The 24,786-nt window shown below is 43.3% G+C and overlaps 8 protein-coding genes across 8 annotated transcripts; 5 read left to right on the top strand and 3 right to left on the bottom strand.

The window, feature by feature from the left end:
• Positions 1-1,129: 1,129 nt before the first annotated feature.
• Positions 1,130-3,458, top strand: PCOAH_00011860 (Uncharacterized protein; the record flags this gene model as incomplete). The annotated part of the gene is made up of 7 exons (XM_020057995.1): positions 1,130-2,045; positions 2,183-2,308; positions 2,459-2,545; positions 2,713-2,819; positions 2,934-3,023; positions 3,147-3,210; positions 3,403-3,458. 7 exons carry the CDS (start codon positions 1,130-1,132, stop codon positions 3,456-3,458), a joined length of 1,446 nt encoding a protein of 481 aa, XP_019913427.1.
• Positions 3,459-7,180: 3,722 nt separating this feature from the next.
• On the top strand, positions 7,181-8,484 carry PCOAH_00011850 (Ribosomal protein L15; the record flags this gene model as incomplete). The annotated part of the gene is made up of 2 exons (XM_020057994.1): positions 7,181-7,580; positions 7,821-8,484. The coding sequence occupies 2 exons, from the start codon at positions 7,489-7,491 to the stop codon at positions 8,344-8,346; spliced, it is 618 nt and encodes a 205-aa protein (XP_019913605.1).
• A 965-nt stretch (positions 8,485-9,449) lies between these two features.
• Positions 9,450-11,600, bottom strand: PCOAH_00011840 (RING finger protein; the record flags this gene model as incomplete). Its single annotated transcript, XM_020057993.1, has 1 exon — positions 9,450-11,600. One exon carries the CDS (start codon positions 11,598-11,600, stop codon positions 9,450-9,452), a length of 2,151 nt encoding a protein of 716 aa, XP_019913499.1.
• Positions 11,601-12,446: 846 nt separating this feature from the next.
• On the top strand, positions 12,447-13,859 carry PCOAH_00011830 (Uncharacterized protein; the record flags this gene model as incomplete). Its single annotated transcript, XM_020057992.1, has 1 exon — positions 12,447-13,859. The coding sequence occupies one exon, from the start codon at positions 12,447-12,449 to the stop codon at positions 13,857-13,859; it is 1,413 nt and encodes a 470-aa protein (XP_019913404.1).
• A 1,043-nt stretch (positions 13,860-14,902) lies between these two features.
• Positions 14,903-15,601, top strand: PCOAH_00011820 (Adenylate kinase 1; the record flags this gene model as incomplete). The annotated part of the gene is made up of 1 exon (XM_020057991.1): positions 14,903-15,601. One exon carries the CDS (start codon positions 14,903-14,905, stop codon positions 15,599-15,601), a length of 699 nt encoding a protein of 232 aa, XP_019913391.1.
• A 294-nt stretch (positions 15,602-15,895) lies between these two features.
• On the bottom strand, positions 15,896-16,710 carry PCOAH_00011810 (Nuclear cap-binding protein; the record flags this gene model as incomplete). Its single annotated transcript, XM_020057990.1, has 2 exons — positions 15,896-16,450; positions 16,555-16,710. 2 exons carry the CDS (start codon positions 16,708-16,710, stop codon positions 15,896-15,898), a joined length of 711 nt encoding a protein of 236 aa, XP_019913457.1.
• A 1,364-nt stretch (positions 16,711-18,074) lies between these two features.
• PCOAH_00011800 (Uncharacterized protein) lies at positions 18,075-18,704 on the top strand (the record flags this gene model as incomplete). Its single annotated transcript, XM_020057989.1, has 1 exon — positions 18,075-18,704. The coding sequence occupies one exon, from the start codon at positions 18,075-18,077 to the stop codon at positions 18,702-18,704; it is 630 nt and encodes a 209-aa protein (XP_019913418.1).
• Positions 18,705-19,282: 578 nt separating this feature from the next.
• Positions 19,283-23,505, bottom strand: PCOAH_00011790 (Protein kinase domain containing protein; the record flags this gene model as incomplete). Its single annotated transcript, XM_020057988.1, has 3 exons — positions 19,283-20,478; positions 20,669-23,214; positions 23,303-23,505. The coding sequence occupies 3 exons, from the start codon at positions 23,503-23,505 to the stop codon at positions 19,283-19,285; spliced, it is 3,945 nt and encodes a 1,314-aa protein (XP_019913569.1).
• Positions 23,506-24,786: the final 1,281 nt, after the last annotated feature.

Genomic DNA, 24,786 nt, shown 5'->3' with positions numbered 1-24,786 from the left:
CATACAATAGAGGCCTCAACTTTGAACGTAGCGTGGGTTGAGAAACACACATATGTATTCAAATACGTATTCACATATGTTTTCACATATGCATGTGCAAGCAGGTGAAATTTTATATGTAACTCAGGTGAAGGCTACAATGGCCCCCCTCGCCTGTTTACACCCCATGGGTTATAATTTTCCAAGTGTTGACACTTCTTGTGCCAACTTTCTGCGCAAAAAAAAATTCTTTAAATAAAACCACGTGCAGAGGTAATGCTGGACGGATGATGTGAAAAAATTTTACATTTATATCGTTCCTTATTTTTGTTACATTCTTTATATATTTTTTTTTTCTTGGGGAATACCTGCATGCGCGCGCGTTTATGTGCCCTTGGGGCACCGCTGAGAATGGCACTTTGAAGAAGCAGCAAAAAAAAAAAAAAAAAATAAAGTACGGCCAAAATTTACCCCCACTCTGTACATATATATATTTTTCCTTTTGGATATTTGCGCCCTATCCTTCGGACGGAAAAATATATGCGCACAAGGATGAGAGGATTTAAATTGGAAAAAAAAAAAAAAACATGCAGAAAAGGAAGCAGTGACGAACCCACACTAAATTAACATGCATATTCTCCAGGCGTACATTTCGTGATTATCGGAATAGCAGACGTATGTGAGATGATATATGTATGTGCTTGTTGACCACAGCTCCTTCTCTGCACAAAAAAAGGACTAATTTTTACCAACCCATTTATACGCGAATGCTCATGAGAGAATGTACAAGGCAGCAAAAAAGATCGTTGACGAAGTATATGCATACCAATGCACATATACCAATTGAACCATACGTGCGTGAAGTTTAACATTTTTTTTTTTCCCCCCCACCGGCGTAGTAGTGTTACTTTGCCATCTTTTTGTTTCTTTAAAACACCTTTGCGCTGTGTAGCTCTCTTCCTGTAGCTTCACTTTTTTTAGCAGAAATTTATGGCGTCAGTTAATTTATCTTCCCACATTGAACGCTAAACCACCCACGCCTGGTTCACGGTTGACGCGTCCGCACTGCCAAGCGTATAATACATATATTTATACTTATAAATTTATCCTCACGAACGAACGGACGTACTTATGCGCGACCCCAGACAAAATGGATTCGCCGAAAGATGAGGCCCCCGAGAAAGTGGAGGCGGAAGCGGAAGCCACGAACAAGGAACAAAATGGGGGAACAGAAAATGAGAAAAAAAAGGGAAATGCAAAGAAAAACAGGAGGAAAAATTCTATGAGGAAATCCAAAAAAAAGGCATCCATATCTTCAAAAAATGGCCAAAAGAATTACAAAAAAATGCAAAAGAGCAATCCTGCTAGTACCCCCAATTCATTGCCCATTTGTCCTCCACCCCCCCCTCCTCCTCCACCACCTCCCCCTATAACGGGAGATGGAGGGGACAGCTATAAATTCAGAAACAGTTCCAACATGGGCTTATTCAATCAATGCCCAATTCCTGGAGGTTCTGCTGGTGGGATGCCCAACTCCATCCCCCCACCAAATCATCAAATGATGAACCCACCACCCAGTTACCATCACAATATGAACATGGGTCCCCCTACCACTGGACCCTTACCTCCCATGAACCCCAGAAATGTTCCACACAATCCGAACATAAAAACGGCAAACGTTAATATGAGCTGCATATCTAATTGCAATATGCAAATGAATCCTGCCAACCTTCAGTCAAACATGTACTATAACAATACGTCCAAAAAAAATTATAAAGGGAATAACGTAATGGAAAGTGAAACTTATGTGTCAACTCCTACGTTGAGACCAGCTCCTCATCTACAAAGCAACAATGCCATGAGCATGAATGTAGAAAAAAGGAACATGTTGGTGTCCAATAGTTATATGCACCAAAGTGGTGAATATACCTATATGGACATGCAACAACAGCAGAGTGGCAGCGCCAAAAAAGTCCTCCCCCCTCCGAGCATGAAGCAGAATTATGCGAATATGCCTCCCTCTGCCAATCCAAATTATTATGTGTACAAACCCCCGGGAGAACCGGGTACGAGGAGCGGCTTTCCTGTCGCAGCGTCAACTTGGCGTGCTTCTACACAGGCATATGTTTGCATACCCGTGTTGCCATGCTAAGTTAGCCAACTTCTACTAACTCTTGCTTGTTTTCCATGCCCCGTTTTGCAGCTCTATCCAAGCTTTCCACAAACGAATATGGGGACGATAAACAAATGTACGGGACTTATCCCAACTCCATTGAAGATAGCAGTATTCCCAAATATTATCAACCCAGGGCGTTTGGAAGTGATCCGAGTAAGGCAGCGATTGGATAACCCACCAGTTATTCGAACGAGACCCCCTTTTTTTTTTTTTATTCCTGTAGCAACAAATATGGGCAATGTTTGAAAGTAGTGTACCATCATTACAATGTTCATTTTTTTTTTTTTTTTCCCCCTCACGTAGACGTCAATATGTGGGGAGGCTCCATGGGCACGTCCATCCCCAATGCCCCATATGATAGCAGCTTAGCGAATATGAAGTACCCCATGTGTAATACATTTTTCTTTCCGCAGCGTGCATTAAAGTTGTGCCATTATAAGTGCGCCTGCGTAGGGTTTAACCCAGCGATTAGTAGATGATCGAGTAGTCATGTTTATACGTGCCGTTTACACTTTCTTTACCATTACATTACCCTTGTTCCTGTTTCCCCCTTTTAGATGACCAAGGTTCAGACAAAATGAAGTTCAACAAGTACAAGGACAAAATGGGGAGAATGCCCAACCAGCCCTTTGACAGCAAGCCGCACAACATAATCATCACGAATGTGAGTTTTTTGCGTTGTTTGCATTTAGTCCTCCATACCTCCTGTGGGTGCATATTTGTGTATACCCATGTAGTTTACGTGTTAACGCATGCCCATATTTTACCCACACCGCAGATCCCGAAAAACCTTAGTTCCAGGGAAATTATGGAAACCTTCAGGTTCATGGGGAACATTCTTCGAGCAGACATTATGTTAACCAGCAAGGTAGGAATATTTTGAGCCTTCACCAAATGGCTACAACATTTTTTTTTTTTTTTTTTTTTTTTGTGAAAGTGAAAAATTGGCTAGCTAGCTTTGCACACATGTTTTTTTTTTTTTTCCCTGCAGGGCGAGCACTCAGGCCGCGCATGCTTAACCTTTCCCGACTACGAATCGGCCGCCTTCGCAGCTAGTAAGAAATTAAGAACGAACGACTGTGTAGAAAAAAACCATTTGAGGGGAGCGATAATACGAAGGAAGTTGCATTTCTCCTTCGTGAGAGTGTATGAGTGTCTACCAGTTGCACACAAAGCATGTGTGCGGCTCGTACAATGTTTATGTGGAGTTCACCCGTTGAAATTGCCCCCTTTTTTTCCCCCTTAAGGCCGTTATGATGGTGGCATGTTGAACAACCAGAAAATAAAAATGTTTGTAGAGTAAGGTGTGACTTGCGGAAGTTTGCGTGTGCATGTGTGTGAATATGTGTATGTTCTTGTGTGCATGTGCATATACCTTCATGTGTCTGTGCAAGCGGCATGGGCACTGGAAAAAGCGCCGGCGGTGCATGTGATTGAAGCTGACTATCAATAAGGCGAAGTGCTCTTCCCCACAGCCCCGTGGAGGTAGTTTTTAGTTCTTCCCCTCTTGCGTGTGACTCGATACATTAGTGACGATGGTGTGCATGTGCGAATGTGGGTGCGTGTTCCCGAATATGTAGACATGTGCTCCCGTATAGGGGTAGACGCGTATGCCTTCATATTTACACGCCTATCGTTACGTATGCATGTTTGTGTATCCCCCCACGGGTGCGTGAGGAATGTGTACCTTCGCTCTGAGTCGCCGACCACAGTTAGTCCCTCAGCCGTGTCATGTCGAGTTCGTATTTTCTTCCTCATGTGTCTCCACGCATGAACATCTGCATGAACATCCGCATGTGCACACGTGAACTCGCCAGAACCAACGTGGAGAAGCATCTCCCTGGGTATAGGCCAGCCACATTTCGATTCACTTACACGTGTATGTAGCATGGTGCATATGTTTATGCGTTTATATACATAACTGTACCAAGGACAGAATTGTGCATGTCCTTATATTTTTGTTTTTTTTCGTACCTTTGAAGAATTAAAGAATTATCCATTTATAAGCCATGGAGTCCCTACCCATCCATTCACCCAAATTACACTCATGTCTTTAAAAGATGTCTTTGTTAATTGCGAATCGAATTAATACATATTCCTTTCCTTGGGCCTTTTTGAATTTTGCCACTTTAAATTATTTGATGCTTTTTAATTTTCCCCCTTTTTTTTTTGTGCATGCATTGGTGGGAAGTGATGGTGGTAGTGGTAGTCGAGCTTTGTCGACGTTTGTTGCGGTTAGCCGATTTGGCGAATAGTCCTGGTGAGAAATGCACCTACAACTGATGGTGAGGAGAGAAGAGGTGCCAGCATGTGTGAACTCACCTGTGTATTTGATCCCCTGTCATGGGTGCATACTTACACGTGTTGGCTTTTTCTTTTTCCTCCTACCACTGAGTGTCGAATGGGCATTATCACATATGGATTAGGTGAGCGCAGTTGGGAACGCAGGTATGTGTATGTATGCATATATGTATGCGTATGTATATATCTACTTCGTGCGCCTGCCTTGCGCCTGTTTGAAGGGAAGTCCAGTAGAGAATCGATAACCTGCTCCCCCCTCATTTTTTTATTCTACGAATTCGACACTTTTAAAAGGTGAATTCTTCTTATTTATTTATTTTTTTTTCTCGCCCCCATTGCTGCTGTTCATCTTTTGCACTTGTCCAATGTTCCCATTCGAATGGAAAGATAAGAGGAAGGCATGGTATCCTTGCAACCACATACAGAGGAATGAGGGCATTCCTTTTTTTTGGCAATTTTCAATGCAATGAGTGTGGTCAGGAGAAAAAAAGGAGGCAAAACAGGGGGGAAACAAAAAAGAACACGAAAAAGTGGTATCCATGTGCCAATACCCCATATCATGATTTTTACTTTCACTTGTGCTTATTTGTTACCTACTGTTAATGATGAACACACATGTCTGTATTAGCAACTTTTTTTTTTTTTTTTTTTTCCCAATGTATTTGTTCTTAATTTAATAAGCTTCTCTAATTTGTTGATCCAACCGTGGGGATGGGAAGATACCTCTTGCATGTGGTACACGTCTCCTTTAGCGAGACTTTCTTTCCCTTTGGACGCTCCCCCGTTTTTTTTTTTTTTCTTAAAATTTGCTAACCAGGGCAATTGTCCTTACGCACCTGTTTCAATTTTCCCTCGCAGAAACTGCACAAGTGTGTTTGTTCGTGCGTGCTGCTTGTTTGAGGGCCTTTTTTTTATGAAGGGGTAGGTACAATTTCAGTGCGCACTATTGCATAAGCCATAATTGTTTACAAAGTTTGTAAAGGAGGGCACCTCATATGGGGGGGTATATCCCTTTTGTCACGCAGCGCGATAATGATGGGCAGACCCACATCGCTGCATTGCCACTTTAGGGGAGGCCCTCCTAAGAATAAACATATACCCGTATAGGCATATGTGTACATTTATACGTGTGTGTGCGCACAAACTTATTCGTCGTGACCCCTTCCGAGGTGATTTCTCTCAGTGGCAACACTGTTTAGAGGTTATTGGCGGTGGTCAGCGTGACTGATTGCATGCTCCACTGCCATCTTGCACAGGTTTTTTTTTCCTCCAATTTGTTCCCCCGTCGATGGTTGTTGGAAAGTGCTGCATTTTCGTAAGCCGTAAAAAGGGCCCATCGAGTGCATGCATTCGCGTTTGCACAGACGTTAAATATCCTTACTACTGCATTTTTTCGTTTTTTTTCGTTTTTTTTTTTATTTTTCTTTTTTTTTGTAAATGTAACAACCTCGGCGCATTTGTTGCAAAATGGTAAGCCGCTAACAACCCCATTTGTTTAAGTCCTGTTAATGTATTCGTTATGAGCGACATTCAGGAAAAAAAAAAAAAAAAAAAAAAAAATATACCAACGCCATCGTTTTAGTTGTTATGCGAAAATGCCACCTTATGAACATAATTTGAAAATGTAAAAAAGATAGATTAAAAAAAAAAGAAAGAAAAAAGGGAACCCTCTCACACAAATCAGTGAGATGGGCGGCTAAAACATAACTAAATATAAAATGTTCTTTAAACTCTGCTGGCGGGGGGAGGTACCGCCCAAGGCGCAAAGGTTATTCTAGGTGCGAAGAAATGGATTCGTGCTCCCTCATGAAAGGCCACAGGTATACATAAAACGCAAAACAAACGTAAATAAAATATCATCAGGAAAAGAGGAAAAAATATGTGAAGAGGGGTTAAAAAGAGTTTACGCGGGTGTCACCTTTTTTCTTTTTTTTTTTTTCCCTATAACTGTTTCGCGCCACACGGGGCGGATTACAACTATATACATTCATATATGTACAGGTCGGTCACCCCTGCCACCTTCCGCGGGGAAAAAAAGCAATTTACCCCCCCATAAGAAAGTATGCATATAGGGGAGAACATGCCGTATATAGTTGTTACGCAGAAAAAAAAAAAAAAAAAAAAAAAAAAAGCAACAGCAGTGAAAACGTACAATGCAGAGGGCGTGATATATTTTTTTTTTTTTTAAATATACCTTACCCCGAAAGGTGAATGCGCACCGAGCATGCTTACTTTCCCATGAAGGGGTTGTTATCCATAATATGTATTGTTATGCACAGCATCCTCCTACCGTAGCAAAATGTCACGCGCCCCCCGGGATAGGAAAATCCACCCCCGTGCTGCAGTTATTTTTAAAAATTTTTCACAATATGCACAAGCATACATAAATATATGGTGGGGAAAGAAAATGCATTTTTAACTGCACAGTATTATACGGTACATATATATACCTGTAAAACGCGTAACAGCTGTTGATCCAAGCAGGGCATTTTCATTATATACATATCCACCCCACATTTTGGTAGTGCCAACAGGCGGCGCAAAAAATAAACAAAAAAAAGTTTCCAGCGTTTTATTTGCGCAAAGCAGATGTAGTAAAAAAAGAGCAAAAAAAAAAAAAAAATAATAAATTATAAAAAAAGGAATTTTTTTTTTTTTTTAAAAACCAAACAACACTCCGCATGGCAGAGCAAGCCATTTGTCATATCATGTCAGCGTTTGTCGAAAGGTGAAAAGTAAATTTGCTAGCGAAAGGAACATTTTCCTAAGGGGCCCGCGTATTTTTGCATACATATATACAACATAGCACAGTAAGCACGAAACAATATTTGTTATACGTGTGGTTGATACGCGCAGCGTATGTATTCCCAGCCCATCTGGTTCCCTATTGCTGTTTAGCATATTCACTTCGTATTTTGCGAGCCGCGAAACGAACCAAGTAGGATCCCTGCAAAGTTATCCCCCATTCGTACAGTGTACCAAGCAGAGGTGAAAGAATAAAAAAAAAAAAAAAAAAAGAGAGAATATCAAAAATGGGAGCGTACAAGTATATTCAAGAAATATGGAAGAAGAAGCAGTCGGATGCGATGCATTTCTTGCTCCGAGTTAGAACTTGGGAGTACAGGTAAGAGCTTCCCCCGTAGAGGATGGGCACGCCGTAAAGGCGCACATGTATCAAACTGTTATGTGGTCCTCATTCTTTACATGCATAAATGCTCATTTGCCTGTTAAGGGCATCCCCTTGGGCAATGCTTAATGCGGCGTATCGAGCAATTCTGCGGAAAAAGAAAAAAAAGGCACCGCCCTGAATCTACCCCGAATCTGCCCCTTAACCTGCTTTTTTGTTCATTTCTCATCCCCACAGGCAACTACCAGTAGTGCACCGAGTGTCGAGACCGAGCAGGCCCGACAAAGCCAGACGACTAGGCTATAAGGCCCTGCAAGGATTCGTCATCTACAGAGTGCGTGTCAGAAGAGGAGATAGAAAAAAGAGAGTGAGAAAAGGTGTTGTGCACGGAAAGCCAAAACATCAAGGTGTACATAAACAAAAGTCCACAAGAAACTTAAAAAGTGTTGCAGAAGGAAAAGTAGGAAAAAGTATCTGTGGGAACCTAAGGGTTCTAAATAGCTACTGGGTAGGACAGGATGCTGTGTACAAATATTACGAGGTTATTTTGGTCGATCCTATGCATAATGCTGTGCGAAATAATCCAAAGATTAATTGGATTTGTAACGCTGTACATAAGCATAGAGAACTGAGAGGACTGACGTCGGCCGGTAAGAAATACAGAGGACTCCGTGTTAAGGGACACTTATCCGCCAAGAGCAGACCATCCATCAGGGCTAACTGGAAGAGAAGGCAATTAATTAAGTTGCGAAAATGTAGATGAACGGGGGGTGAGTAGGTATTGTGTGAGGCGTAAACAGGGGTAAGGGAAGCAGCCAGGAAAGGAATGAAACTGAAACGAGAACCATCCGAAAGGTATCCTGGACAGACGCGTGGCGAAAATGCCAATGGGCATGGAAAGAAAAATCTCCCCCCATACCCCCTCCCTTATCATTAATTAAACGTTTTTTCAATTTTATCCCATACGAGAAGATGGGGCGTGTTGCGGTAAGCCGACTGACCCCTGCACACGAGGACGTGCGCACTGTGCATGTATATATATGTGTGCAAATATATGAGCATGCATAGGCACATGAACCTGTGCATGTAATATGTGTGTACATATCTACTTATCTGTGTAAAGACCCTTCCAGCTGTGTAACCCCCTCCGCACACGTGTGCGCTGTGGTGTCAGAAAGGCTACCTCCTTTTTGTTACGTGTGCACAAACACTTGCATGAACCAAAGACCTTTTACCAATGCCCCCGCTCGAAAAATAAAAAAATATATTTTTTAAAAACACCAACATGGGGTGGTGCGAAGGGACACACCCGTTGCGGCAATTTTGCGGCGATTTTGCGCCAAATAGTACGTCCCCAAGGGAGTCAGTCGCACAAAAATGGCAATCCACAATTGGGGACTTCTTCTTCTGTTTTGCCAAGAATGGTTAGTCTAACCACGCCAATGTAAATAATAGAGCACGCATCCATCATAGTATCTTAACCGCTTAGCCAATGGAATGCTACCCTTAAGTGGTGTAAGCGGGGTCAGGCAGGATGGCTTCATAAAGCACCCCAGCTGGTCGATCCGGCTGACCATCGTAACGGAGTAGTCACCTCGACTTGTTCACAAAAAAAAAAAAAAAAAAAAAAAAAAAATGTGACCCAAAGGGGGAGAATAAGGGAGTTAATTCGGTTGGGTAGTCAGGTGGGCAGTGCAATGCACAGCAGGATGGACTCAACAAACGGTTTGGTGGGCACCCCAAAACAGCTACACCAAATTAACACACATATGAAGCATTGGTAGGTAGGTTTGCAATATTGGACACTAAGCGTGAGCACTGATAGGGGCACCCTCCCTTTGGGTCATATCGCTGTGCCTACCCACCTCAGTCGGCGCAGAAGTGCAAAAGGTACTGCAACAGGTGGGCGGAGTTCCAAAATAAGGGGCTGTATTTCTTCCTTCGCACGTTGAAAAGGCAAAGTATCAATTTGTCCATACTAAAAAGAACGTTTATCTCCTTGTAAGGAATACTTTTTTTCGTTTTTGAAAAGTCTAGGGATTCATTTACGTCCCACTGGAACCCCATGTCAGAGAAGCAGAGCAGGAGGTAACATAAATCCGTGACGTCATCATAATTCTGCAAATTTCTGCTGGGTTGTTCCTTCACTTGATGGTGGGCTGCGCCTGCCCCTACACCTGCCTGTTGGTCTTCACATGCAGTTGGCTTCCCCCGTCTCACGCGGAGCACAAAGTGAATGTTCACGTCTGCCTTTCTTAAAGAGACGCTGGAAAGGGCAGCAAGCGAATTCGACTTATTTGTTTGTCCCCCCCCGGGACGGTGCTTCCCCCGAGTTATTGCATCACTTCTATATGTGTATACATCCGTCACGAACACAGCTTGGTTTGTTTCTTTTGCGGAGCTCATCACTTTGTTTAAAAAAGTTGCACAGGAGTACATCGCACCGTAGTCCACATTTTCCGGCATTGTACATTCGTATTTCAAGTAAAAGAGCAGAAGCATGAGTTCTAGATCTTCCAGTTGGTTCTTTCTAAAATGGGTTCTTTTTACAGCAATTTTTGTGTCGCTCTGCTCTATGCTGCTGTACCAATTTAAAAACTCATGAAATAAATGAACGGCATTGTAAAGGTACTTGTGGTAGGTTCTGGATTTTATTTTTTCATTCATCTTCACTAGGATGTCAATTAACTGTTCGTCCTGGCTGGAGGTGTCTTCCCTTTTACCCTCCCTCATATTATGCTTATCCCACCGCTTGTCTCCACCCCTATAAATGACACTCCTCTCCATGTTCATGTCTTTAAACACGGGAATGTTTTTCATGGGGGTGAAAAACAACCCCTTTGCGTTGTACTCGAGGAGAACATAAAAGTACTTGTTCGTTTTATTTTTTTTCAATTTCCTCTTTTGGTAAGCTTCAAAATTGTCTAATGTGTATAGGATATTCCTCCTGCTATGGTCAGTAGGTTGATCCTTCTTGTAGGAGAGGGAGTCATCCATGTTCTCCCCCCCTTTCAGGTCACCAGTTGAAGAGGGTAACATAGAACTGTATACTTTGTCGTCGTCTCCCGCGTCAGATTTATATATTTGCTTTTTTTTCTCCCATTTTATTTGCACAAGGATGAACGCGTCCCAAGTTATGTCATCCATGTTGATCATTTCGCCGTGTTGTTCAGGTGGGTTCGTACTTGGACACAAGTTAGGGTTCCCACTTTGGCTTCCATGTGAAATGCCCAGCTTGGCTTCCCTCCCATTTGGGGTTTCCTTTTCGACCCTTTTCCCAAACAAGAGGTGCACACTGTGTATGTCCGTGTTTAGTTGGTTCTCCCTCACGGCTTTAACAAATTCGTCTCTATTTGCTACGTTTATTCGTTTATTGAAGAATGGGCTTAGAGCTCTAATGAGCGTTTCTGTTGGATCAGCTTGTGGGGCTTTCCCTATACATGACACCCTTCCCAGGGTCGTGTCGGTGACGAGGCATGTAGGGACGCCACTCCCCCTCCAGCAGCCATATCCCCCCTCATCTCCGTCATCCACGTGACTTTCCAGATGGGCCTCATAATGCTCTATATCAGTAATTTCCCTGCACTTCCAGCATCTGATTTTTATATCCGTGTACTCCTTGCCCAGGAGGCTATTTTGCACAGGTTCCAATTTAAACTCCTTTATATTTTCCCTGCACATGGGGCAGTAGTCGAACTTTTTTAAAACGTGCTCTATGCATTCCTTGCAAAACATGTGGCCACATTTTGTCTTCACTGGCTTGTACAGTATCAGCATGCATATTGGGCATCGGAAATTATCATAATTTTTATTTTTTTCGATTATTACTATAAATCTTTTTTCTTCTTTTTTTCTCGTTATGGGGAATAATTTGCTCATTAAAATATCCACCTTGGTCTTTATGTTCCATCTGAGTTGCTGAATGTAATCTGCGTCAATTTGCATTTCACTTAATGTGGCGATTAGGTTGTTGCTTTGGCTGCTGTTGCCATTGCGCCTGGGGTAGGGCCCTGCCATCTCCCTCTTTGTTTGGCGTGTAGCGGACAGTGCGCGGTTTGGTGACTGCCTCGTTGGAGGGCTGCTCAGCTGTTGGGCCGTTTCGTCTACCGTTGGGTTAGCTGCTTATTCGTGGTTACACAAAACGAATCCTACTTTACCCGCGCGGAAATGCAACGGAGCGATTGCTCACCGGGGGAAAATCGCCCTCTTAGGAGGCACACATATAGGTGTGAAAAAATGTGTGCAACATATATGTATACATATATATGTACGCACGTGAGTTAAGCAACGGAGAGACAAAAAAAAAATTAAGGAGAAAAGCACAGGTGCCAGTCTGAATGGAGCAACTTCGCCAAACGGTACAATTTAGAGGACCTCAAAAGGAGTAGCAACCTGCGGTAGGAAAAGGCGCGGGAAACCAAAAAAAAAAAAAAAAAAAAAAAAAATTATTCACATATTAACATATAAAAAAAAAATATATGAACAGATTTAAAAAAAAAAAAAAAAAGAACAAATATAAAAAAAAAATATGAACAGGTCATAAGAAAAAAAAAAAACTATTAAGGAAAAGAACCAAACCCGGTGAACGGCCAAGTGAACAAAGAAAGTACACTACACAACATGAGAAACTCGCGATTTCGCAATTTTACCAGTTCGCCCTGCGACCACTTCTCAACCTTGTAGCGTTTTTTTTCTTTTCTTTTCCGCGTGCTCCTTCACAGTCCGTTTCTCCTTGGGGGCCCTCGAAATGTTGGGCGCTGAAGGGGCAACCTCTGCGGTGAAGCAACACCGTGTGGGTGTGGTAGGATGTGTTCTGGTCCGCTCGCACACACACACCATAGAAGCTGATCCGCGCGCAGTAAAATGCATCTTCCACCATTGAACAGTCTCCTACTGAGATGTTTAATTATTTTCCTTTACCTAAGTGGGTCACCAAATCGGGGGGTGCAACTGGAAGGTAGAAAAATAGTAGCCCCCAGGAGGCAATCGCCTGTTCATGTAATCAATCCGATAAAGGGCCAGATCACACACCACTCGGGAAATTTCAAATTTTTAAGAAAACTGAATTTTATTTTTTTTAAAAAGAAAGAAAACAAATATGAAATGAAAAATTTGGAAAACGTGCCCCTGTTTGTTGTAACCAACGAATTCGATGACGCAATTTTGTCCTTCAGCGTGGACTACAACAGGGGCGAGAAGGCCGGACCAACAACGGGGAGACAAGCAGAGGAAGAGATAGAGAAGCATGTAGGGAAGGAAAAAAGTGGGGACGCACCCCACAATGGTGACGCACTTCCTAGTGACATTGCTAATTCACGGGAGGAACACCCACCCACCCACGGGGACAACCAAAGCGACGATCTAACGGTCGAAAAAAGTGGCCGCGAAGGGGAGGAGCTGTTTCCCCTGTTAAAAGTTAACCAAAAGAAAAGGAGAGAAATCAATTTAAAAAACATACACAACAATAACGCCGTTGGAATTTTTTTCTTCGATGTGAAAACTGCAGAAGCGTACAGAGATGACATATTACACTTATTTAATAAAAATTTAAAGGAAAAAAAAAACAATAAATTGTTCTTTGGGTCAAAGATCAAATTAACCAATTTGAAATATTTTCTGGAGCTTAAAGACTCCCACAGGAATACAATCGATTTTGTCCTAGTCCCGCATTACGACCAACTCCAACACATACTAAAGAATAAAAAAGTTTTTTATGGCACCCCGGTGTACTACATTAATAAGGTACCTCTACATAAATCAGCTATTAAAAAGCGTTTTTATGAGCTGTTTTTTTTCCAGAGTTTGAAAAAGGATATCCGGGTGGAGTTATATCCAAATGTGTTTCTCACTTACACACTGGATAGATCGAGTGACGATCGTACCTCCCTCATCATACAGCTAGAAACGCCAGACAAGAAAAAGTACGTACCCATCTTCTTCTCCTACGAGCAAGCTAACCAATTTTACAAAATATTTTTGGACAAATTTAAAGGCCATTTTTATGAATACTGTCTTCCCAGTCCGCGCATCAATTTGAACTCCTTTGAAAATTTATTAGTTCTATTAAAAATGGCCAACGAAGGAAAGGTGCATCCTTTTTACAATATTTTTTTTGTGCCCATGGGCAGCTCCCCTTATGAAGAAAAATTGTCTGCACAGACGACCAATGTTTTCTCCTTTTACGCGAAGAAACTTTTCCAGAGAATAAATTATGACTTGTTCAGGTCGTTTAGGAAAAACTTGAATTATTTAATTTCGGATTATTTGTACGATTAGGGGGTACAGGTGGGGGGTGAGGAAGATGTACCAAATGAAGTTGGTGTGAACATAGACTCCTCCTCGGCTATAGTGCCAAAAAGGCATAGCCCATGATGCGCTCATACAAATTATTGTGTGCATTTTTATCTTCCCAAAGGGGAAGCGATCAGCGGAAAAAAAAGAATAATATGTTTTGCAGCTTACCCTCCTTGACCGCCCTCTCCCCCATTGCTGTACACCACTCTATGAGCATTACATTTGCGAACCGTGCTGAAGCTCTTCTTGCTCCTTCACGAACACACGTCAAGGTGCTTCCCTGTTTGGAGTTCCGCCTCCAAATTATTTATTTCTTTTTATTTTTTTTTTTTTTTTCCTTTTGCATCTAATTTTTGGCCGTTTTGATGGAACCCACGTTGAGCCAAATGGATCCACTTTGAACCCATTTAATTTTTCCTTTGTGTCGTATTTATTGTGAGCACGGCGAAGTGGGCGAATCCGAAATAGGTGCAGTTACTTCGCTAGAGCAATAGTGTGAAGTATGATTATAGTATTCCACTCTGAACCCACTAAACAATTCGCGGAGAAAACATCCACCCTTCGGGAAGGGGTCACATTTGTTTTCACTTTAATAATGTGGTTCTACTGACTGAAGTTCCCTCCATTTCGCACCGCAGAGAGCGACGAATGGGTTCTAAACCCCTACCCCCCCCTTGATGAAGGGTCCCCCTATTTTTAAACAACACAAGTGTGAAGCGGCCCAAGTAGGTGCACTGATGATTGCGATGTAGGAGTGATTGATTTGTGCATTACTGGAAAGGATTTCCAACTGTTCTAACCGTTGGTGTAACTACCGATACGGGGGGTGACGTAATTCATAAGCGCATGCACATATGAGCAGCGAAACAGACGGAAAAGATGCACCAAAACAGAGAAGCATCCCCCAACATAGTCAGGTGCGTGAGGATAAATCTGCTCACGTAAAAAAAAAGTGTAAATATATGTACACCTATAAGGAAGAGTTACTAACAAAAGAGGAATAACCCCCAGTGATCAGATAAACTATGAATGTAAAGGGCCCAATCAAAATTGTACTGTTCGGCGCGCCCGGGGTGGGGAAGGGCACCTTCGCGGAAATCCTGTCCAAGAAAGAAAAGCTAAAGCACATAAACATGGGGAACATACTTAGAGAAGAAATAAAAAAAAAAACTACCATAGGGAAAGAAATAGATAAAGTAGTAAAAAGTGGAAACCTAGTGGCGGATGACCTGATCATAGGAATAGTGAAGGACGAAATAGCCAAGGTAACATTACAGAAGGAGAGCTACTTTAAGGGGTTCATTTTGGATGGCTTCCCACGTAACTTATTTCAGTGTAAAGAGCTAGCCAAAATTACAAGCATTGATCTGTTCATAAATATACACATGCCTAGGCATATCCTCATTAAAAAAATTATGGGGAGGAGAATTTGCAATGAATGCAACAGAAATTTTAACGTTGTTCATATTCAAGAGGACTCCTATGAAATGCTTCCTATTTTGCCGCCCCAGGATTGTGAGATTTGTAAGGGTAACCCTACGCTACAGACGAGGAGTGACGACAGTGAGGAAATTGTTGCCCACCGGTTGAAGACGTACGAGTTAACCAACTCCCCTCTCATTAATTTTTTTAAAAATTCGAATTGTAACTTCGTCGACTTTGAGATAAAGCGGGGGCTGCAGGACTTCGACAGTTTTTACCGCATGGTTGGGCAGCACCTTTAGCTCACCCGTGTGGCAGATCCCTGCTTTTGTTAGTGCCAACCGCAGGGGACCTTTTCCCCCCGTGCAGTGCGCAACAACAAAGACGACATAGTATGATAATTTTGATTTTCTCTTTTGAATTATTTCCCACTTTGTGAAGTTTTAAAAAAAAATATATTTCAGGTGTGTGCCACCTTCACGCGTTTTTGAAACACTAAAAAAAAAAAAGAAAGGCTGACGTGTGTGCGTCGGGGGGAAACATTCCATGCACAGCTGTACAAATCAGCCTCCACTAGAACAAAAGGGTGGGTAATGTCACGTTCGCCTCTTCCCGCCCCTCTTCGAATGAAAGTTATACAAGCCACTAGTATTTTTATTTCTGTTGTATTCCATCATGTGCTGCACATTGGGGTAGAGAGTAACGGTGGGCTTGAGCTGGACGAATCTGTTCACCCTGAACCCGCCCGGCTGCTCAAAATTGTTATACAGGGTGGTCCTCTGCTTCACATTCCTCTCATAATAAGGAGGAGCATTCACATCCACATTGTTAAGTTTTCTTTTTTTTGAAATAAAATTGTTATCCGCTAAATGGTCTAGGACTTGGGGTCGATCCTCGTCATAGTATTTAATTCTCTCGTCTCTTTTTTGAACTCCTGATTTTCCACGTCCGTATTTTCTCCTTCCGATAATTCCCAAATCCTCATCCACCCGTATGATTCTTCCGTCGAGGATGGAGTTGTTTAGAAAGTTCACTGCCTGCGTGTATCCCTCTTTGCTTCTGTAGACGACGAAGCAGAACCCGCAGGGCGACTTCTCCGTACGGTGCAGCCCCATGATTATGTTTTCCACGTTTCCTGCCTGGCGCATGTGCTAAGGGGAACAAGGGGGTGACAGAAATGAGTATGACCTGCAGGTGTGACGATGCAGACGTGACGACGCTGGTGTGACGCTCGTGTGACGCGCCCCCTACTTACCTCATAAATCTGCTGCTCCGTTGTATAAATGGACAAATTTCCAATGTACACCGTTTTGGAAAATTGAATTTTGTTCAGCCAGTCCTCATAGTCGCTGCAAAGGGCCCTATCGTAATACTTCCTCTTCTTGTAGACCTCTTCGTACAAGTGTGACATGGTTTTTTCTCTTTTTTATATTTCGCCTTAGAAATGGGCAGCTCGACCGAAATGGTTGCCTTGGGGAGGGTGCAGCACCTGCAAAGGAGCAGACGAGAATATGCCTACGCCTGTTACACGTGTCTCCCCAAATGGTTTGTTTTTTTTTACTAACCACTCGATAGGGTACGTTCGAGGGCTCTCACTACGGTGTCCGTTTGGCCAAATAACAGCGCAAAATGGGTGGGTAAACAAAAAGGCCCACTTGCTGATCTGCCAAGCAGGGATTTTATGCAGACTTAAGAGTAAAAACGCATATGTAATCGTTCTTTTTTATATACATATGTATGTCACACGAAATGGAGCAAAAAAAGCAATATGAGCAAGTACGTCACTTCAAAAAAAAAAACGACTGCATTGGTTCAGGCGCGGAAGTTCCTGCGAAGAGGCAGTTCGTTTTCGTTTTATTGGGTTTTTTTTTTTTTTAAAAAAAAATTATTTCCAATGAAAAGGTGACCCCAAACGGGTAAGGCAAATCCCTAAGTGCAGTAAAAAAAAAAAAAAAAAAAAAAGGCCCTCCACTGGAATAACGCTTATACTACATGTAGTTGTACCTGCTTGTGCCAACTGGGGGAAACAACAAACAGCTATTCGGGCATACGTATTAACTGTAATTTTTCCCCCTCCACATGAGTGAGGTTTGCCCCGTTATAGTCATACAACCGAAGGAGGAAAAGAAACGCCAAAGTTGAGACCCCCACTCGAAACTGTTCGCACGTTCAGTAAGCGAGGTGAAGAACGCAAAGTGGACGACGAATTTGTTTTGTTCGTAAATTGGGCCCTGCAGCTACGAAAATATGCCACGGGGAAGTGGTTAACAATGTGGGGAGAAGAAAAACGGGAAAACAAAAAATAAAAATAAATAAAAATAAAATAAAAAATAAATTGAAAATAAAGCAAAAGTAACGAAGAGGGGAGAAAAATCTTTTCAGCCCCCTGGCCATTCCGCGCTCCACTTAGCGGCATAGGACTTCCCAATACAGCAGTTCGAACGTATAAGCATTTATTTATTTTCGCGAGAGGGAGGATCGTATCCCATATATTGGGGAGAGTACACCTGAAGCTGTTCATAGAGAACGAAAGGGAAGTACTTTGCCTGTTTGTGAACAGGAACTGGTGAGGCCACCCACCGGACAGCGCACAAGGGATGAACAACATAACCTGTGCCCCCCCGTGTCCACTTCACTATCGAACAAATTACCTAACGGGAAGGGAATTCCAAGCCGAGCAAGTTTGAGACCACCCCAATTTGGTCAACACAGAGTAGTTCCCATTTGGCCAGTTCAGAAGTGACCAGCTTTTGGGGGGAAAGCCCCGCTGAAAAGATGAAGGCCGTATCGATAAGGCAGCTAAGCGCCATAATAATTTTGGATAACTGTGGAAAGCGAATTGCAGTAAAGTATTACAACGATCAGTTCCCACCGAAGGGAGAAAACAAATTAGTCTACAAGAGCAGCTCAAGCAAAGATGGGATAAGCGCCCCGTTCGAAAACACGTATAATAATTTACGCACAGTGGAGGACCAAAAATTATTTGAAAATGATATAACGGAGAAAGCTAGGAAGTTGGGTGGGGATTCCAGCGAAACGGAAGTGTTAGTCCTGAATAAATTTACCATCCTCTATCTGCTAATAAATGACGTAAGCATCTACATCGTAGGAGACGAAAGTGACAACGAAATTATTCTTCATGAAGTTATGCAGACGGTGCAGCAGTGCCTAGACAATGTTACAAATAATCAGATCGGGAAGAAGCAACTCCTCGACAAGCTGGATTCTATCTATTTAATTCTGGACGAAATTGCCGATAGCGGCATTATTATGGAGACCAACCCAAACGTTATTATAAACCGGTTGTATATGCACGAGAGCGACTTGCAGGAACATACGCCACTTAACCAGGCCATCTCCTCGGCGAAAGAGAACATAATTCGCAGTTTGCTCAGCGGCACGTAGGGCTGGTCCAGTAGCTGCAATAAGAGAGCACACACACACGCTCTCCTTTTTTTTAAGTGACAAAATTTTTTAAGCGTTACTCTCCCCCCAACTTCTCCCATTTTTGACGCGCCGTCATGCGGCACCGCGATGTTTTCTACTTGTGGCGATGTTAAAAGGGGAGAATGCACAATGAAACCACGAAAAAATGTTATAAAAAAAAAAAAAAAAAAAAAAGTGGGAGGAAGCCACAAAGCGAAGCTACCTTTTCCATGCGGGGCTAATTAGCTTGCTAGTCCCTCCTATAAATGACCCAACAGAAAGGAACGCGCTTATGGCAAGCACATTGTATGGCCGCCCATTTTCCAACTGCACCTTGATCATCCTTTTTACACCGCTTACCAAACGGACCATTTAATTTCTCTCATGTGAATTTCCTCCTCCATATTGTGCCTATGTGGCACCGTTACAACATTTCGTGGTTGTAGGTAAGCGCCACCCACATCTGTCCTTTCGCCAAATGAAGCATTGGGCGCAAAACCTATTCACACGCGAACCACCCAACCGATTGGGTGCGGTGCGTTATTTTCACCCCACGTTTATAACTTTCTTTTTCGTTCCCGCTTGGCATCCTCTGCATCCAGCTTGTGTTTTTTCTGTTCCTTCAGTTGGTGCTCTTCGCTTCTGCTTGGGTGGTCTCTGCTTCTCCGTTTATGCGGCTCCCTTTCTCTATGTCGGTCTCGTTCTCGATCCCTTTCTTCGTCTCGATATCTTTTTCGGTCTCGTTCCCTTTCTCGTTCTTTTTTTCTTTCTCTTTCTCTTTCTCGGTTCCGTTCTCTTTCTTCTTCCCTGTCTCTCTCTCTAGCTCTCTCCCGCTCCTTTTCCCTGTCCCTTTCTCTATATCGCTCCCTCTCTCGTTCTCTTTCCTTTTCTCGCTCTCTTTCCCTTTCTCGATCCCGTTCCCTATCCCTGTCTCTATCTCGATCGTGTTCCCTTTCCCACTCTCGTTCCCTCTCTCGTTCTCTTTCCCTTTCTCGATCCCTTTCCCTTCCCGTGTCCCTGCGCTTGTCCCTCTCCCACTCTCTTTCCTTTTCTCGTTCCCTGTCTCTTTTCCTGTCCCTCTCTCTACCCACTTCTCTGTCCCTTTCGGCGTGCTCTCTCTTGTACCACTCCCTTTCCCTACTTCTATCGTGTATGCTCCTCTCCACTCTACTTGTGCTGTCATCCCTGATTCTGTCCACCCTTCCACGGTATCTGTGAGTATGGTACCCACCCTCCCGGATGGACGAGTGCCTGCTCCTTTCAGAGCTCTCCTCGCGTCTCCACCGGATATCTCCACGGAAGCTACCATCCCGCTTCGTTCCATATTTATCATATCGTCCAAGATCCTCTTCCATGTGCTGTTCCTTCATTTTATAATTGTTCCCTTTTTTCTCCTTCGCATCTGCTACCCTTTCGCGATCCTTTAAGGGCTGTTTTTCTCTCTCTACATCTGCGTGGCGATGATCAGATTTTTTAGAAGCGTCACCTGGAGGAGCCCGTCCACTTAGCTCAGTCCTACTTGAACGTGTTAGCTCATCATGGTTATGTCTGTGGGGGGGCGTTCCCTCCCGTCTGTGTCTTTCCTTTCCATTGGCATGATGCTCTGTCTGTTCGTTTGTCTTCATCACAGTTTGCACCTTTTCTGCGTTTCTTCCGTTGGGCGGTGCTTGGTTTTCCTGGTTCTCTTCATTCCCCTCTTTTTCTTCATTCTCTTGCTTCTCTTGGTTGTCCTGATTTTCCTGCTTCTCCTCCTCTGCGAGGGAAAAGAAAAATGAGGGAATTAGACGTGGCGCAGATAAATGGAAATTCGCTAGTGCAGTTAATAATACATGTGATTCTGCACAACTAGGCAGATGCACCCACTTGACCAGCGAAACCATCTTTGCGCGAAGTAAACCTACCCGTTGGGGGTACCGGGGGGAGGCACCGTCCAGCTGACGCACCAGCTGACGTAGGAGCCGACGCAGCAGCTGACTGCATGAGGACCTTGCCATATCGACTGTAAAAAACAGCCCTCCTATAAGTCCCTACATTAACGAATCTAAAATTTTCTTGAATTTTTCTAAAGTTCAATTTAGATGTATCTCTTTTTTTAAAATTTTTTGTCATAAAACTATGGGCAGCTTTTATGTTATTTCGTTCGCCTATTTTTTCTGGTAAAGGGTTGCTGCTAAACCAGGGGTGTTGCAATGCCTGGAGGGCAGAATATCTTTCAAAGGGATTCCATTTTAAGAGATTCTTTATGAGGTCTAGTCCTACGTCTCCTACTCCTGGTATGCTTCTAATGGCATTTTCTACTTCGCTCTTTTTATTCTGATTTATTTTGTTTAAGCTATTTGGGTGGACGGGGTTTAAGATTGGGTTATTCCAGTTGGGTAGATGTTTTAGGAATTTTATTTCCTTGTTGGAGGGGGGTCCTATTTTATTTAGAATAATTCTAAGAATATCCGTTTCGTTGTCTGCTGAGAAGAGGGGGTTACTGGTGAGCAGTTCCGCTAATATGCATCCACAGCTCCACATATCGACAGATGCCGTGTAGTAATTCGATCCAAGTAACAATTCTGGTGGTCTGTACCAAAGGGTAATTACTCTGTTGGTCATATTTGAGGGGGGTAGATCTGCGTGGAATCTGGCTAGCCCAAAATCGGCTAATTTTAAGACTCCATTTTTATCCATTAGCAAATTAGCTATTTTGACATCCCGATGGATTATATTATTTTTGTGACAATAATTTAATGCCCTGAGTAACTGCAGGAAAATGTTCTTCACCTCTCCTATGGTGAAGAGACTTCCGTTTTTGTATCTTTCCTTCTGGCCCCGCTCGTCCCTCAGAAGTTCGCTATACCCTGATAGGTCGAACGGCACGTATTCGAACACCATCCAGATGGAGGCGTTTGCTTCACCCTTCTTAAGGAATGATGACAATGACGAACCAGAGGAGGACGACGTGCTGGACGATGATGACAATCCGCTGGACGACGGGGAAAGTGACCTCGTGCAAGACCTGCGGGACGAGGACCGCCGCTGCGTTCGCTTCAATTTCTGCAGCTGTTGTAACCGCTCTGACGTGATCGATACACAGGGTGACTGCGGCAAGTCCTCAATGGGGGGTACTTTAGTATAAACCACCCCCATCAATTCTACAATATTTTTATGCTTTAAGGAATTCAAAATGGAGATTTCTCTTATGTACGTTTTGGCTAGTCCTTCTTTGCTTCCATTTATTTTTAATTTTTTCAAAGCCACTCTTTTATTATTTGTAATGTCTTCCGCCATCCACACATCTCCGTAAGCTCCCTGTCCTACTTGGTGTACTTTCACAAAATTTTTTATTTTCATTTTTATCTCTCCTTTAAGTGAGTTGACTAATATTTCGTGAATGCCTTTTTCACCTTGCCCACCTTGTCCACATTTCTTCGTTTCGACTTTGGCACTCCTTAGCTTTGCCTTATTATAAATTTCTTTCCTGATTCGAATAATGCTGTCCCGGGAGAGCTTCGTAACGGTACCCTCCTTCGTGTCCGAGCTGTACAGGCCGCTTACCCTCTTCGTGCTACACATACTATACACACCGTCACTTATGTTGTTGACGTGGTGGGCCTTATCGGCGCTGTTCGTCTCTGTCAGATCCTGCGGGTTCAGGATATACGACGCCAGGGAGGAGGTAGGCGTGTGAGCGGTATCCGAAGTGCGGGGGTTCCTAAGCGGTACGGAGTTGGTCAAGCTCGTATCCATAGGAATGGAACACTTGGTACTTTCCCTTCGGTTGGCCTGGTCAGCATTCGTTTCATCCCCACGTGGGGTCCCCCTTCCTTCCGATTCGTCACCAGCATTAGTTTGATCCCCTCGTGTGCCACCAGTTCTGTCCCCACGCTTGTTGCTTATCCCCTTCTTCCTCAACATGGTGGTAATTTTCCCCATGGGAACCCTCCCGGAGCCTTCCAAAAAATCTATTTCCTCACGCCCCTTTTGTACAATCTGTTGCAAAATCTCTGTCATTACATCTTCATGTTGACCCATTTGCCAACTTCGAAATCCTCTCGTCATATATATATCCCACACATCGTTTAACCTTTTACTAATTTTTTTAACATTTTTTTGTCCCTCCTTATTTGCATGAATTATTTTGGCGAGTATATTATGTGGGTCCACATTAGGTGGTCCTCCCAATGGTGCTTCTTCACCTTCCTCTAGGACATCACATTTCGTTCCACCTCTTCCTGCGCAGTTACACTTGCAGCAGGGAGGGGTAGACGTTCCCGCCTGGTCAGGTGAAGTCGCCAAGGAAGAGTGTTCCTTCTTCCTACTCCCCTTTGCGCGTCCCTTTGTGTGTCTCTTTGTGCGTCCCCTCAGGGTAACCTTCCCACCCTCGTGCAAATACCGCAGGAACAATTCTTCATTGTCCCTTTCCCTTGACGTAAATTCCTGTATCCCGTTAAACACTTCCCTCACGTCTTCATCCCTTAAATTGTCTATGACCTCCTCGTAACTTTCCCATAAGCGTTTTTTTAATTTCCTCCTTTTTTAAAATAAAAAAATCGTTAAGAAATTTTTTCTTAAAAAGAGAAATTCTGGACAGAAAGGAGGATGAGCTATCCACATTTTTTAGGAACTCCTTTTTTATGTCTACCTCTAGGGTATTCGTTTCTAGGAAGACATTCTTTTTGCCGGAACAGAAGTGCGTTCCTGGTCCTCCCCTGAAAATGTCAAGGAACAAATCCCTCCTTCGGTCTCGGCTTCTTCCCTTCCGACCTGCGTCCTCATCGCTCTGTTTTTTCATCGTTTGGGTGGTCACGATATTATGGCCATGGGAAGGTGAATCTTGCGCGCACGGTGATGTGAGAACAAATCGTTTACCCCTCTTGCGGTACCGTTATCATAATGGCCAAGGGGGGGAAAGGCAAAATTGTACAGGCAAATTTGCACGGTCAAACTAGTATAGGCAAACTGACAACGGAAGTTTTACCCTCACTGGCCATGCACAAACGTGTATGTGCTCCCCCTGCAGAGCACACGCACAGCCAATTTGTGAAGCAACGCACATGGACGGATTGGGCCCCCCCTGACTGTTCGCGGTAACGCCAAGGAAGACCCCACTAATGGAGACTGCAAAAAGGGTGAAAACAAAATGGGTTACAAATCGACTGGGGAAAATGCCAATCGGGGTGGCTTCCCCTCTCGGAAGGTCAGATGTGAGGACAGTATAGCAACGGGGTGAAGCAACGGAAAGGATTAGCGTATTGTAGCAAATGGAAGAAGCAACTGGACGAAGCACGCACAAATGACAATCGAGCCATTACTCCGCTGCAAATGACACGCAGGGGGAAAAGAAGCCAATCGCGCGTTCCCGGCTGCGCGCAGCCTAACAAAGCCGGAATGATAAAAAAAAAAAAAAAAAAAAAACTAAAAAAATTAATAAATAATGAAGGAAAGGAAATTAACAAAAGAAACCATTTCGAATGTGTCACTTTACCACCCTACTATGCTTAACGGAGAAAATGCAAAGTATCGCCATTCAACAAAGAAAAAAAAAAAATAAATAAAAAAAAAAAAAAAAAAAAACGGAGAGAACAACATTACGTGGCGGCATATCTCCTGCACAGGAATGACCGAATCATTTTGAAAAAAAAAAAAAAAAATGTCTCCTATAATTACCCAACTGGCAAAAGCTACGTAGAAGATTCGCGAACTGAACTTCATCTCACCTGTTACGTTGCAATTTGACCCATTACACTCGGGGAAGGTGATCAACATAAAAGCTCACACAAGAGTGTCGTTTTTTAGTCGAGTATTCACCCAGCGCCACCGTGTATATACGACTGCGTATACTTTTCCATTTCTTCTGAATATATCTACATTAGGAGCGTGACATGGGTTGAAGAATCCACCCATTTAGTGAGGACGCGTCCATCGAATTGAACCCATGGGGGGAGGAAGTGAGTCGGTTGGTCAGCGCACCAGTAGATGATCAGCCATCGTAACAGAACCTGATAGGGCAATGCATCGTCGTCTGATCGAACAGCCCACCACCGGTTCGTCGTCCCCAAACGTTCGCGTAACC

This window comes from Plasmodium coatneyi, chromosome 5 (genome assembly GCF_001680005.1).
Source record: "Plasmodium coatneyi strain Hackeri chromosome 5, complete sequence".
Classification (NCBI taxonomy): Eukaryota; Apicomplexa; class Aconoidasida; order Haemosporida; family Plasmodiidae; genus Plasmodium; species Plasmodium coatneyi.
This window is presented reverse-complemented; position numbering and strand designations above follow the sequence as displayed.